The sequence below is a fragment of the Rhipicephalus microplus genome, chromosome 1 (assembly GCF_043290135.1).
Source record: "Rhipicephalus microplus isolate Deutch F79 chromosome 1, USDA_Rmic, whole genome shotgun sequence".
Lineage (NCBI taxonomy): Eukaryota > Metazoa > Arthropoda > Arachnida > Ixodida > Ixodidae > Rhipicephalus > Rhipicephalus microplus.
This window is the reverse complement of record NC_134700.1, coordinates 200,169,707-200,185,002: the sequence shown is the minus strand read 5'-3', so window position 1 is coordinate 200,185,002 and position 15,296 is coordinate 200,169,707. Positions and strand designations below refer to the sequence as shown.

The following is a 15,296-nucleotide window of genomic DNA, read 5'->3' as shown; positions in this document are numbered from 1 at the left end:
AAAAAAAAAAAGTATTTTGATACATAAGCGCAGATGACAACGTCAAATTATAGTCTCAATTCACTTTCACGCCGAAAATCTCCACGCTGGTGACGTCACGAGTATCTGAGCACATCCTCGGCTGCTCTGGCGCGGGGAAAGTAATCGAACATTGCTTTCGGTATTTCTTATTCCGAATGCAGTGCCGTCATTATGAATATATATCAGTGAACAAGTGCTCAATTAGAGCCATGCGTGCGTTAGCTGCAGTAATGAAGCCACGGAGAAATCATGCGTACTGAGCATCAGGGCGACGTCATCATACGTATAGTTTCGTTTTTCTTATTTTTTCTTCTTTTTTTCCATAATCCTGCTGCAACCATACTTCAGAAGCTTCTACTCTAACGCCTTGCCTCTTAGCTTCCCGATGCTGGCCGCGATTAGGCAAGCATGAAACGGCCCCGTGCCAACTGTTTGCGCTATACCGTCGCCTCGATATCCTCTCTCTTTTCTGCGCAGCCCGATTCGACACGGAACGGCGCTGCTGCTGCTAATTCGCTAACATCGGAGTCGTGGGCACATACGCGCCTGGAGGTGAATCGGAATGGCTTTGTTGAACAGTACGCTGACCCATTACGTTCGCAAGGTATCCTGGCGAATATACCTGATAGGCAGCTCTGGTTCACACACTGCACACAGGCAGATTCACATTTATTTATTTATTTTTTGCTTTCTTCGATGAGTTGGGTTAGAGGTGTGAGGCTTGATATTTGTATGCTGTAGTGTTTGTGTTAAGCGTGAATTCCGGCAGTGCGGTGGTTCGCGTGGTGGCCAGCATTCGCACGTATCTGGTCGTGGCACCGAAAACGGGGCCGTTCCGTCTGTAGACACAATTTTCGTGATGACAGAAAAACAGATAATTGTTAGCGGACAACGCGCAATATAAGTGTGGGTATTCGGGCGGTCTCGTTAAAGTTCGGTGTGCGAGCGAAGGCCCATCAGCCAGGCGCGTAGCCAGAAATTTTTTTTCGAGGGGGAGGGGGGGGCACCCGAACTTATGGGAAAGACACTCCCTTAGAATGGCCATTTTTCACTCTCTATATGCCATGGCAGAAAAAAAAAAATTACTGTTTCGGGCAGCATTTCTCTTTTGGAGCAGTTGGAGCAGCACTTCCATCACTGTACAAAAAAAACAAAAATATCCCTCCTCCACTGCTTCCGAAAAGTGGATAGCGCTGCGACACTTCAAAGGACATCAGGTGGACACGAGGGTATGCCACGCTCTACAGCTAGCGATGGTCAGTCGCGACGTGGCCCTCGACGGACGCGCTGGAGTGCGGACAAAAAGAGAACGGCTCGCGCAAAGCTGTAGTTGCGCGATCTCGCAGCAAGACACTCTCGGAGAAGCGAGGGAGGCATCGTGCTAGGACGGAGGGAGAGAGAGACTCACGCGATAGTTGCGGATGTAGAACTTGCGCGGCGGCTCCTCCAGCGCAGCCAGCAGGCCGGCCTGGTGCACCATGCCGAGTGCCACGCTTATCTCGGGGCAAAGAGCTACGCGCACTCGCTCAAAGCGCGGCCGACACTCGGCGCGCACGAGAAGGACTGTGCGCCGCCACAAGGAGGCGCTGGTTCACCCTTCGACGACAACGCCCCCTGCCCTTCCAACACGATGAACCCACCGTCAACCCGCGTCGAAGACGGGCCGCGGCTTGCGCCGCCCGCCGCGCACGCTTGGCAGACTGCAGGGGAGGAGATGGATGAGGTAGAGGGGACGGCGAATCCGGAAAAGGAAGAACTTCCAGCGTGCCCGGCACGTGGTCGGTAACCTCGAGCCCGCAGTCGGGTGCATCGTCTCGGCCTGCGCTTCTGGCCACGGCTAGAATAGATCCGGATGTGACAAGGGTAGATGCGCAGCAAACGGCAGGGCGTTCTCTCCGCACGCAAGCTCCCCGATCTCATGGGCGAGATGGCTTAAACGCGCGCGTGCAGTAGCAAGGTTGCGCGGGCAATGTATTCTCTGGAGGAAGACAGTGTGACGTGACGTTTGAATACGGCACGCGAAACTCAACGGGTTATACCATAAATAGGACAACGGGAACATGACACAGCTTTAGATGCCAGTCCATCAGCTTCCAATCCTGCACTAAAGCAGCATTGCAACCGTCGAAGCATGCGATACGAAGTTGATGCGAGAATCGCAAAAAAGATCATATACTTCGTCCGCACGCGCCACCACGTATGTACAAGGCCGAACATATGCACAGAGTCGACCGCATCTAAAGTGAACACTTTTTTTTTTATTCGAACCGATAAAACAAACACTTTTTCGGCCTCACTAGAGAAAAATGTCTGTAGCAGGAGGTCTAATCACTGTGTCGATAAGCACAACAATAATTTTCCAAACATTTCTTGTCAACGCAGTGGAAGATAAACAATCGAAGCGCGTGCCGGCTACCACGCCACAAAAGATAGTACTTAAATTTACTGATAATTTTTTAAAAGCTGAAATGAATGTCGATTTATTCATTATGAGATTCCGAAATTTGTTGAAAGTCGTGGGTTACATATAGTTTAGACGAGTTTACTCTAAAAAGATCGAGCGTTTGGGGAGTGTTCCTGCCGCAAAACAACAATCGTAATCTACTTCAAGTACCATCCTCGCTTTATCCCCGCGGTTCCAGTATGATACTTGGCGGTCACGAAAGGCGCGCCGCGTTATCAGTGTGACATGGCATTCTTGAAAGGAAAGAGGCCAACGTTTTAAGAAAGGAAACGCAAGCAAGTCGGATGACGATTGCTGCTGTGTAGCAAAACTACTCTCCGAATACAACTTATTTTTTTTTTCTTTGAGCGTTGACTTTAGGGCGAGTTGATGTTTTGACGTGGAAACCATCGTGAGAGCGCCACTAAACAGGGCACACGAGAAGAACCAGACGAGAACAGGCTTTATTGGAGGAGGATCCACACCTTCATACATCTTTCAACACGTTGCGCAGGGACATCGTCCCAACAACAACAACAACAAAAAAATTCAAACAAGGCGCGAAATAAATTTTCTTTCGCGCCTTGAATTTTCGTTGTTGTTGTTGGTAATCAGCCGCAAGCTGACGTGCCAATTGCGTGAGCAACACAAATGTGCGGAAACCCCACCTCCGTAGCCTTCTCTCCCATGACAAGATAAGTTGTCGACGAGTTTAAGCATAATCATCAATGAGGTCTTAAACGCTAGTGTAGTGTTCACCTTCTATGCTGACGACCCTGTGCATATAGGCCCCACGTGGTGTCACTTATAGCACGCACAGTCGTTACAGTCATCATCATCAGCCTGACTACGTCCACTGCAGGACAAAGGCCTCTCCCATGTTCCGCCAGTTAACCCGGTCCTGTGCTTGCTGCTGCCAATTTATACCCGCAAAATTCTTAATCTCATCTGCCCACCTAACCTTCTGTCTCCCCCTAACCCGCTTCCCTTCTCTGGGAATCCAGTTAGTTACCCCCCTTAATGACCAGCGGTTATCCTGTCTACGCGCTACATGCCCGGCCCATGTCCGTTTCCTCTTCTTGATTTCAACTATGATATCCTTAACCCCCGTTTGTCCCCTAATCCACTCTGCTCTCTTCTTGTCTCTTAAGGTTACACCTACCATTTTTCTTTCCATTGCTCGCTGCGTCGTCCTCAATTTAAGCTGAACCCTCTTTGTAAGTCTCCAGGTTTCTGCTCCGTAGCTAAGTACCGGCAAGATACAGCTGTTATATACCTTCCTCTTGAGGGATAGTGGCAATCTACCTGTCATAATTTGAGAGTGCTTGCCGAATGTGCTCCACCCCATTCTTATTCTTCTAGTTACTTCAATCTCGTGGTTAGGCTCTGCGGTTATTACCTGCCCTAAGTAGACATAGTCTTTTACAACTTCAAGTGCACTATTACCTATCTCGAAGGTAACTCGTTACAGTATGTATGACAAACATAAGCGGGCCCTTCAGGAAGAGGGGGGGGGGTTCGTCGCAGCATCCCCCTCCCTATAATGTCAATGTGTAGGGCTGCCCTTGCGCCTCTCTCCCCCCCCCCCCCCACGTGCTATGATGGTGAATCAAACTTTCAGAGAATTGTAAGGTGGATAAAGATCAGCCATGTATACCTATAGAATGCGCAAGATAGACGTCGGACGAGATCAAGAAACACACTACGGGTCTCGTTTTTTGCTGGTTACGTAGGTCTCACGGCTGCAATCGGCAACTATAGCCCAGCTTTTCTACCTATAAGGACGTCCGCCAACGCTGCAACTTAAAGTTCTAATAAGGAAAGCTTTTGGTCGACGACAACTTCTCGCTTGCACACTCAAGCTCGGTACTTCACCTCCGCGTGGGATATACACACAAAATTGGCTTGAATTGCATAATGATCGCACCTAAGCGAAGTGTTAGAGTCCGACTGCACTTCCTCTTGAACACGATAAAAGCAAACAGGCCCGACAAAACAAAGCCGTTTTTATGAAGCAGCAAGAAAGGCTTCGGTAATGAATAGCCCTGTTTTCGAATCGCGCGCTCATGCCCCGGCGCGAGCGCGTGTTACAAGGCATTGCAAAATCTGCCCGCGACTCTACAGAACTTGGCGGAGTTATACACATGCACTTCTGATTGCTGTCACCGTTCCCGGGCCAACCCAAAATCTGATTGCACATCAATAAAAATGAAAGAAAAAGAGGACGTTTAATGAGAATGAGCAGTGGTCGTCCTAGAACGCGGGCTCCTAGCATTGCTACTCCTCACCGGGATAAGGAAAAAGGGAAAAGAAAGGCATTAGGAGAAGTTTGCATAACAAGGTTAGACTGATCCGTCGTACACGACCCAGTCTTAAACGAAAACTTCTCATCCCATAACTTAACGTTTGTTGATGATCGCGATGCAAAGGGACGAGCTTCGTCCGAGTTTCCCCGAGTTCTGAATCTTCGTCCGCTTTTCGGTTTGCCACATATTCAATATCGCGTTTTTTTTTTTCGTTTTTTTTTTCCCCTCACACTTAGCGGCCGCGATGAGGCCCTATCGTTCACACCGCAGTCATCCCTGCTCTAGAGAACGGAGTTGTGTATTCTAAACTGGCCGCAACGGTTGCACCGAGAGAACAATAGCAGCGGTGGCCTGGAAATCAGGGCATACGCGTAAACCAAGCAACGGTGGCGACTCCACAGTGAAGTTTGCGCACTTAAACTCGTCCCATGACGTCGTAAATTCCGACAGCGTTCGCTCAGAACCAGTGAACTGTTCAACATAGATAAGCTATGCCGAAAGGGAACCGCCCGGAGTGAATCTGGCAAGTTCTGATTCAGAAAGAAAGAAAAAAGAAGTCAAATGAGAGACTGCATTCTTGAAAATGTGCACGTTTTTCCGTAGCGAAAGTGCACCGCGATTTTGAGCATACGTAACGTCACCGTCACGTCTGCGCGCTGCTGCTCGACCACGCAATACAAAAGCGGCAATTTCAGCCTTCCTTTTTTTTTTTTCGATGGTAAACTAACACTGTTTAGCCAAACAAACGGAACAATAGTTTTGAAATACCCCATAAGCCTGGATCCATTTGTAATACCAGGCGATAAAACATTAATTTGAACATCTTGTGAGCTATAAATGCACTGACAATTTCGCGATGACCATTATCTGGGACGGTAAATAATTCAAATAATAATTTTTATTTGAAATTGAGGACAGGACGAAGCGTGTAACATATGAAACTTCTGTCCGAACTCGCTCACGGTGCACGTCAGTCAGTGCAAGTGCACTCCACTCGGCAGCTTAACGTGGACGGTCGAAAGCGCGTTCGCGGTGAAGCGTGTCAAAACTAAAGGGCTAAAGGGCTTCAGCCAAAACACGCCGACAAGTTCTCATTGCTCAATCAGGGAGCAGTGGGCACGTATCAAAATTGTGTACGTCACACCATTTCGCAACAAAAAATACAGCACCTGAACGCACCCGAGCGCACGTACCTTGTCAACCTGATTCTCGGGCATGCGTACGACCTCGGAAGTTTTCACCCCTCGTTTACGCCCGCCCATTACCCAATGCCCCCTCTAAGTGCACAGGTTTATTTTTTTACGTTGTAAATGCCGAAAAGAAAGAGTACGTACGGCATATTTGATTGTTTCCAAATTCGTTTATTCGTGCACTTTGTTTTTACCTACAGCATCCACGTAGCGGCACGTTCTCGACAGTTCGGCACACACACCGCTGAAACCGACCGGACCGCTCGCACACTACAGTCCTCGCAACCGGTGTTCGCGCACTTATTACACCATATAGCGCGAAAACAAAACGACGACACAGCGACACGAAGGACACGAGCGCTTGTCTCTGTGTCGCCGTTTTTGTTTTCGCGCTATAACTATCGTCATGCCATACCAACTAGCCCAAGCTGCCACACCATAGCGCGGTATACGCTCGAGCCTTGGGGCGCACGGGACTGTGCCGCCACCTATGACGAGCGCGCGTAATTAACTTTCTCCCATCCAAGTCCCCCCCAAGATTGCGCGTCGGAAGGCTGGCCCACAAGCTCGGAGGCCGTGCTTCATCCGTATCCAGGCGTGCGATACCTTCGCTCAAGAACATCTGCACAAGCGCTCCTTGGGGGAAAAGCTCGATTCCTACGAGTTGTAAAACTGTCCATTTCTGCTATTTTTTCGTGCAGTCCTGGTTTATTCGCAGTTCGCTTCATTCCATAACAACCAGAAACAGAGAGGCAATAACCACATAATAATAATAATAATAATAATAATAATAATAATAATAATAATAATAATAATAATAATAATAATAATAATAATAACAATAATAATAATAATAATAATAATAATAATTGATGTCTACTACCATGCATGTGAAACAGGGACAACAAATTAAGATGAGAGAAGTGTACTGAAACAGAAATCAAGTGCAAGGAATTCTGAGTCACACTTGCAGGCTGAGAATTTTCGATCAACTGGCACGATAGCGCTGGTCCGCCTTTAGATATGATAATCCAAAGAAGCACGATAATAACACCATCTTCTCACTTGCAAGGACGTCTTTAATATAATTTCCTACAGGACTAAGCGAAATTACACCTTGATTTTAGGAGTCTCATTTTAACATTATAGAGTATACACTAACTTTGCCAATTATAGTTAAACCGACTTCTTACAAATTACACTCATTGTCTTTCTCTAGGCAACACTGGCGTATTCCTTTCTTCTTCAGCGCAGGAGCAGTGGGAGAGTGGCTATATGCACATGAAAATGTCACTCCCTATGAGGAAATCAGTTGCTGCCTTCACAAAGACAAGTGTTACTTTGAAAATGGTGGCTCCAGTGAGATTCGATGCTCAACTGCACATCATTTCAAGCCTTCATGTATGCGTGAACTTTCGTCTTGCCTATGTTGTGCTTGTACCGCTGGTGCTGCCAGGAGGAAAAAGACGGAGTGTTCCACTCCCCCTCCCCCTACCAAAACTTTCGAATATTGCTTGTGTATATAAATATGCACACATACAAATGCATGCACAAGCATACATGCAGCACCGTTAAATCCACGCCCCACCTGCTTACTTGAAAAGAGACTTTTTTTTTCTAGATACATTATTTTGGTTCAACAATACTCTATGTGCAACCCATTTAAATATTATCATTATTAATTTCTCAGCAGCCTTGCTTTTACTTTCTGCTGCATCCTACCCAGCAAAAGTTCCCATAGATGGTGCTCGCACAGTAAGTGTTAGTCAGTCCTCTTATTCTAACGGAATCAAGTACATTTGAGCCATAACGGAATCAAGCACACTTGAGCCATAAAAGATGAACTTTGAAGCATTTCTTGAAGTAGCATTGAAGGAGCCACGATTGGCAGGAAAAATTATTCGGGGTGCTTTGCCTTATTGGAGCATTTCCAAGGTTTCCAGGCACACCGAAATCTGCCATGCTTCACGACCATGACAAGATGCAAGAGGGGATTAATTTGCCTTCTATCCGACAGCCATTGTAATAAGAGCAACAAAACTAAATGCTTTAGGCATAGCAGCCACTTACCTCCCTGGCGATCTGATCCAGGTCCTCTGCCGCACTGTAGAGCTTAGTGGCCACCCTGCGTCGACCACCGGTTGCCATCTGGACTGGCAGATGCTCACATCCGGGACACCTTATCTGCAACACAACCAGCCATTAAAGCAGCTTCATCATTTTCCCGAAATTCTGAACAGTAGATGTGCATGAAAAGCATTCACACTTCGAATTCATATACCGGTAATGTCAAGCTCATCTCTCACTTTCATTTACAAATGTACACGCACAAGGCTGGATGTCCTGAAAACTGCAAATATCGTGACAAACTATATTTGGCGACAGAAACCTTGGTGGACAAGGTGTCGTGTTAATCGCAGTGCCTATATCAGTAAATTTTCTACGGGCAATCGAAATATTGATAACTTGCACTGCACATCATAAACTCGGGAGATGAAGCCTAGTTTCTGTGGCTATAACAACAACCTACAGAGCAATTTATGCCTCTGTCAGAAGTTATGATACTTTTCCAGGCATTATTGCGCGTATGTTCTCATTGATGTTGTGTCTAACAAAGAAAATGAGCCATTAAATTTACACTTTCCTTCATTCACAGCGAGGGTCTTGTTCTGGCAGACTTGATTCCTTGAGGTAGTATGCGAGGGATTACTGGTCAGCTGCGACCTCGTAATAAGATGCTGTAAAATGTGACGCCAGACAGGAAAGACGAGCGTTCCACACTCACCGCCATGGAAAAAGCTGGCACTGACTGACGCTCCCACGTTTAAATGCACATATATACGCGCTTAGCGCTGACTCAATGAATGATAATCTGACAAGTATCATTACGGAGTGTGCAGTGGAAGTTAGAGGTACAGTAGTTAGGTGGGGCACTAGCAAGCTGTCTCAGGAGACGAAGAACCGCATTAAGAAACGTCAGGACATGAAAGCCTCAAATACAACAGACAATATAGAACTGGCAGAGCTTTTGAAGTTGATTAACAAGCGTAAGGTATGTGATTTAAGAAGGTATAACATGGAGATGATTCAACATGCTTTAAGGAATGGAGGAAGCCTCAAAGTAGTGAAGAGAAAACTTGGGATAGACAAAAACCAGATGTATTCAATAAAGGAAAAGGAAGGCAAAGTAACTACAAATAATGAATATAGATAGAACAGTTAAAGCAGCGGAGGAGTTTTGCAGAGATCTGTACAGTAGCTGGGACAACTACGACCATAATGTAAGAACTATCAGCAGAAAAGCCTTGAAGATAATGCAAAAATGCAAAGCCGCTGGTGAGGATAAGATAACAATGGACTTGATGAAAGATGGCAGAGAAATTGTGTTGGAAAAACTGGCCACCTTTATACCAAGTGTCTGTTGACAGGAAGGGTACCAGAATCTTGGAAGAACATCAACAACATCATCTTAATTTATAAGAAAGGAGACGTCAAGGACTTGAAAAATTACAGACCGATCCCTTTATTGTCTGTTCTCTACAAACTATTTCCAAAAATAATAGCTAATAGAATAATGGGGACATTAGAGTTCGATCAACCGAAGGACCAAGCAGGATTTCGTGCAGGTTACTCCACAATAGACCATATTCATACTATCAATCAGGTAATACAGAAATACATGGAATACAACCAACCCCTATACATAGAATCATAGATTACGAGAAGGCGTTTGACTCAGTCGAGACATCAGCAGTAATGCAGGCACTACGGAATCGGAGCATTGACGAACCCTACATAAACATCCTGGAAGAAATCATCAGCAGATCCACAGTCACCGGAGTTCTCCATAAGGAAAGCGACAGAATCCCAATAAAGAAGGGTGTAAGGCAAGGAGACACGATCTCTCCCATGCAATTCACCGCGTCTTTACAGAAGGTTTTCAGGGCCCTATACTGGGAAGAGTTAGGGATGAGAGTTGATGGAGAGTATCTTAGTAACCTATGATTCGCTGATGACATTGCCTTGATGAGTAACTCAGGGGATGAATTACAGCTCATGATTACTGAACTGGACACGGAAGGCGGAAGAGTATGTCTGAAAATTAATATGCACAAAACTAAAGTAATGTGCAACAGTCTTAGCAGAAAACAGCACTTTGCGATAGGAGGAGAGATGCTGGATGTTGCAAAGGAATATGTCTACTTAGGGCAGGCAGTAACCGCGGAGCCAAACCATGAGAGTGGAATAACTAGAAGAATAAGGATCGGGTGGATCACACTCGGCAAGAATTCTCAAATCAGGAATGGTAATCTGTTACTAACCCTCAGGAGGAAGATACCTAAAAGCTGCATCTTGCCAGTACTTACCTACGGATAGAAACATGAGGCTTAAAAAAAAAAGGTTCAGCTTAAATTGAGGATGACGCAACGAGCGACGGAAAGGAAAATGATAGGCGTACCCTTAAGAGATAAGAGAAAAGAGTGGATTAGGGAACAAACCAGGGTTAAGTATATCATAGTTGAAATTAAGACGAAGAAATGGACATGGGCCAGGCATGCTGCTTGTAGGCAGGAACCGCTGGTCATTAAGGGTAACTAACTGGATTCCCAGAGAAGACAAACGCATGAAGGGGTAGACAGAAAGTTAGGTGGGTCGAGATTAGAAGTTGGAGGTATAACGTGGCAGCAGAAAGCCCAAGGCCGAAGTGATTGGAAGATTATGGGAGAGGCCTTTGCCCTGCAGTGGGCATAGTCAGGCTGCTGATAATGATGATGATGCTGATGATGAGTAATTCTAGCTAATGTATGTAAACTGACATTAACAGTTCCCCAACCATCTGACTAGTCACAGACTAGTCATACAAGGGACATTCACATGATCAGTATGGGTATCTCTGCCCACACGTCATTTCAGAGTTTGCAATTACTCCATGAGAACCTTCCCATACAGCTGCCTAAAAAGATGTCAAAATGGTTTCCACGAAGTGATACAAGCACTGAATAATTGGTTCAAGTTGTTTCTGATAGGTCTAGACTGGACAGCCAAACATTAAGAAATTTATTTATTTGACCATCAAGAGATGTAATTCATTTACCATTTTATCTATTAATCAAATAAAAAATATACAGAAATTTTTCAGGGTTTCCCAACTGGGTTACTTTGTGCCACTATGGCTACTTGCTTAGGCCAAAGGTGGCAGAAAAAAAATGCCCTGACTACATGGCTACTTTCTTTTCCTTCCCCTCGATTTGAACGAATATATAAATATTTGGCGATGTTGCAGCTACTGAAGTTTCGAGTATGTGATGTCAAAACATGACGAAGATCCCAGAATTGAATTAGGCACTTGCATTACACAAAAAGAAAAGGTTTCAGATTGTTACACGAGTCAACTATTTTTTAGACCATGTACTACTCTACGCAACTTAAGACTGTAATAAGAAGTGGACCAAACAATTGAAAGCAGTCTGCATCCGAGGTGCTCTGCTCTTATTGACATCGGAACTCTAATATTCGATGAACTGGTTGTCATTTTTCAGAATTTGGTATGCACTGTGACTCAACGAAATTTACTGCTTAGACTTCGTCATCATGCAATGGGTGATCACAATAATGACAATTTATGCTTTAATGCCATTACCCCAGTAACTCTGTTCTTAAGCACAGTCATGCTGTAATCAACTTTGTTGTCAACACAAGGCCTTTATTAAGTTCTCTTAAGACAAGTCACAAAAAAAGCATGAAGATGGCATCATTAAAAAGCTTCTAGTTCGTAAGGATTATGTTTCTTTAGTGCACACACTATTCTTTATATGAATAAAATAAACTCTCCCGCCACTTTAAGCTTAAATTTTCTAAATTTAGAGCTATAAACTTACCCGATGCTTTGGGAATATTTTACAGATATCAAGTGAGCACCAAAAAAATTTGCGTATGACTAGAGCACCGTATTTTCGGATAAATCATAAAAATTCCTGTGAAACCTACCGATAATATTTTTGCCAATACGCATTTATTCGATAAACTGAAATTTTATAAGGGCATTCTGAATGTTCAAAAGGCATTTTCAAAGCTGAGAATCATCAATCGAACGAAGCACACCTCTATTACTGGCAGTAACTTTATCAAGTACGCTTGTATCTATTACACAAGCTTTAAGGTCGTAATACGAACACGTTTTGTATTGAAGTATTTGTATTTGTGTGTACCCATATTCATGGCATCTAAAATGCACTGACTGGGTTCGCATATTGCCCCGCCGCAGCGGTGTAGTAGCTAAGGTACTCGGCTGCTGACCCGCAGGTCGCGGGATCGAATCCTGGCTGCGGCAGCTGCATTTCTGATGGAGGCGGAAATGTTGTAGGCCCCTGTGCTCAGATTTGGGCGCACGTTAAAGAACCACAGATGGTTGAAATTTCCGGAGTCCTTCACTACAGCATCTCTCATAATCATATGGTGGTTTTGGGACGTTAAACCCTACATTTCATATGGGTTTGCATATTTTCAAGGCCAGATATAATTTCATCTAAGACTTTACAGTATTGATAATAATAATAATTATTGTAGGTAATATTTTTAATCAAGAAGGTGAAAGAGGCTGGGAGAAAATGCTGAGGAGTAGCTTGACTAGCTCCTGTGCTTCCCCCCCCCCCCCCCCCCTAAATTACACTTTGGCGATTATACAGCAGTGAACATGAAAAGCCTTGTCAATAGGATCAATGAACAGGGAGCTAGAAAAAAATGAAAGAATTAAGAAGCAAGATTATGAGGAATAATGCAATGTAATTTTATTGGAAATAACCATTAATAAGACCACAATAAAATAACTTTTTCATGAAAAACCGAATTGCACAAAATTGGGGATTATTATTGAAAATAAATGCCACATTTGTTTAAAAATATATTCTGAAAAACACCTTCCAATTTTCAAGAAAAATAAACGAAAACACGGAGCCCTATGTATGATGCATTGCCAGTAGCACCAATGCGATGGAAAGGTTTGCATGCCCTATTTCAAAATTGCCCAATTTTGTGACAGCGCAAGAAATCGGTGGACGGAATCATTGCTCAAGTCAACCCCCTATTCTTCAATCTTAGCACTTTTAATTTTGAGGGGTTCATGCCACACTTATTTAGATTTTCTGCCAAAAGGCTTTTATATATTCAGTCAGTCATTAAAATAAAAACACAACCATTGTTTTCACACAGATATGGTTACTTATGGCTACTAAATCTTCTACTGCCCATGCCTCAAGCTGGATACTTTTTGCCCAATTCTTCCACTTTCTTGGCAATTTTTTGTCTCTTAAACCTGGCAACACTGTTGTCAACAGGGCAGAGCAGCATCGAAGATACATGTATCTGGGTGTCTTGTATCTGTATCGTGATACGTCTCGCAAGACGAGCATCTGTATCTGCATTTCTGTTACACTCGATAATGTGTTGTGAATCTTAAGATACAAGATACTTTACTCACAACTTATGCTATATTGTGCCAAGCATTAACCGCTGGCTTAACTCCACTTCCCAGCCTCCCCCCCCGTACTGGAGACATAACTTTCTCTTTTCGCCCGACTCCACCACTGAAGCCAGACAATGAGGTCTACGCATCCCTTTTGGTGATGCAGAGGAGCATAACAGCTCGCGCTGTCTCGATAGAAACTGCGTTAATGTGCTTGCCTGGATGTATTTCCGAGTGCTTAGATTTGGGTGCACATTTAAAAGCCCAAGGTGGTCGAGATTTGCGGAGCCCTCCACTACGACGTGTCTCATAATCATATCATGGTTTTGGAATGTTAAACCCCATATATCAATCAATCAATCAATCAATCAATGAGTCCATCAATTATTCAAGCCTGCATTTATTTTCTCAATTTTTCCCTTTTTCAGTTGTGTCAATGTCATGACACTTACCCTTAGCCACTTGCAAGTGCCGTGCAGAACAATGCGTGCGGAAGTACCGATTCCATATCGAATAGAACAGGCATTTACTGATAAGACGATATATTGGCATACCATGTAGTTTTCTTCCTGCCATTTCAATTCAAAATTATGATATAATTGATAGCACAAGTGCTTTCTCAGTTGTGCTTCTCTTGTACCCCATACATAACCAAGTGCTCTGAACTGTTATTTTATTTAGGTCTTGAGAATGCAATATGCCTTTTTGTAAAGTTCAGTCAAAATAAGCTCTCTGTTTTATCTTTACCTTTAATTGTCGACATTACTTTTGCTACTACTTGCATCTTTATATTCACCAGAGTTTACCATCATCACCTGCCAAGATGATTTAACAAATGTGTCATTACGTGGGCATGCGTGGAGTATACAGCACCAAACATTCTACTGCTTTCTAAAATGACTAAATTGTGTTTACATTAAAATAATGAGAATAAGTAGAACCCATCTTAAATATCTTAGTAAGGGAATTAAAGAAATATTTGTTATGTCATATGGTTTGTTTTCCTTATCAACATCCCTAGAGGCCATTTCAGCCAATTTTGCATAGGCACTGATCTTTTTATTATTGTACCTTATCATCCAAGTTGATTATACGTCCTTCTTAATTGTCATATTTAATAGAAGTTCGACTTGTACAGTGTGTCTCAGCTTATTCACCACGAAGGCTTTTCTGTTTTGGTTATAATTGGCTTCCTTTTTGAGTCCTCCCTATTTTTTACTATTAATAATTGCCAGGTAATTGTAGCTATAGGCGGCGATAGTGTGAATAGCGGCGTTGTCCCACGATGATTTGTGCAACTATGCTGCCACGCACTCTTATTTTATTTATTTTGACGTGATTGGGTCTAAGTCTCAAAAAACTTATGACCGCTTGGCGTAAGCCACCACAATGTTTCGTAAACTTAGAGATTCTCAGATGGGGCTGCTAACATTGCACAGAAATCTTGCTGCGGCAGCTGCATGTCAATAGAGGTGTAATGCTAGAGGCTCACGTACTTATTATATTGCACGTTAAAGAACATCACACATTCAAAATTTATGAAGCACTCCATTTCTGCGTTCTCATAATCATATCGTAGTTTTAGGACGTAAAAACGCAATTATTATTCGGATTACGCACAGTATGAGGGTTTCTGTCAATTCATGAGCTTACGCGTGCACCAGCGATAACGCTGGAAAGTGCCATCACTGCTGTAAAATACAAGACGCACTCTGTTGATGATCCGATTATGGAAGGCCGACGACACCTATAGCCGCTATCAGAGTACAGCGAACTTTGCTTGCACTTTAAATTATGCCTACATAGATTTCTGGGCCCAAGTTCACTTTTTAGCGAGTTTCATTTCCACCAGAGTGACAACCACTTGCTTTATT

At 43.9% G+C, this 15,296-nt stretch overlaps 1 protein-coding gene across 3 annotated transcripts in view; it reads right to left on the bottom strand.

Annotated features, from left to right (window-relative positions):
- LOC119159719 (leucine-rich repeat flightless-interacting protein 2) overlaps nucleotides 1-15,296 on the bottom strand; it is a 50,790-nt gene that overhangs the window by 31,212 nt on the left and 4,282 nt on the right. For 2 of the 3 annotated variants that reach the window (XM_037412554.2, XM_037412553.2), the window contains exon 2: nucleotides 8,031-8,144. In XM_037412554.2, coding sequence (XP_037268451.1) covers nucleotides 8,031-8,108 — 78 coding nt within the window. In that variant the 5' untranslated portion in view covers nucleotides 8,109-8,144. Of the gene's footprint in view, nucleotides 1-1,429; nucleotides 1,831-8,030; nucleotides 8,145-15,296 lie in introns of those variants that run through there. The other variant, XM_037412555.2, reaches the window with a different exon arrangement.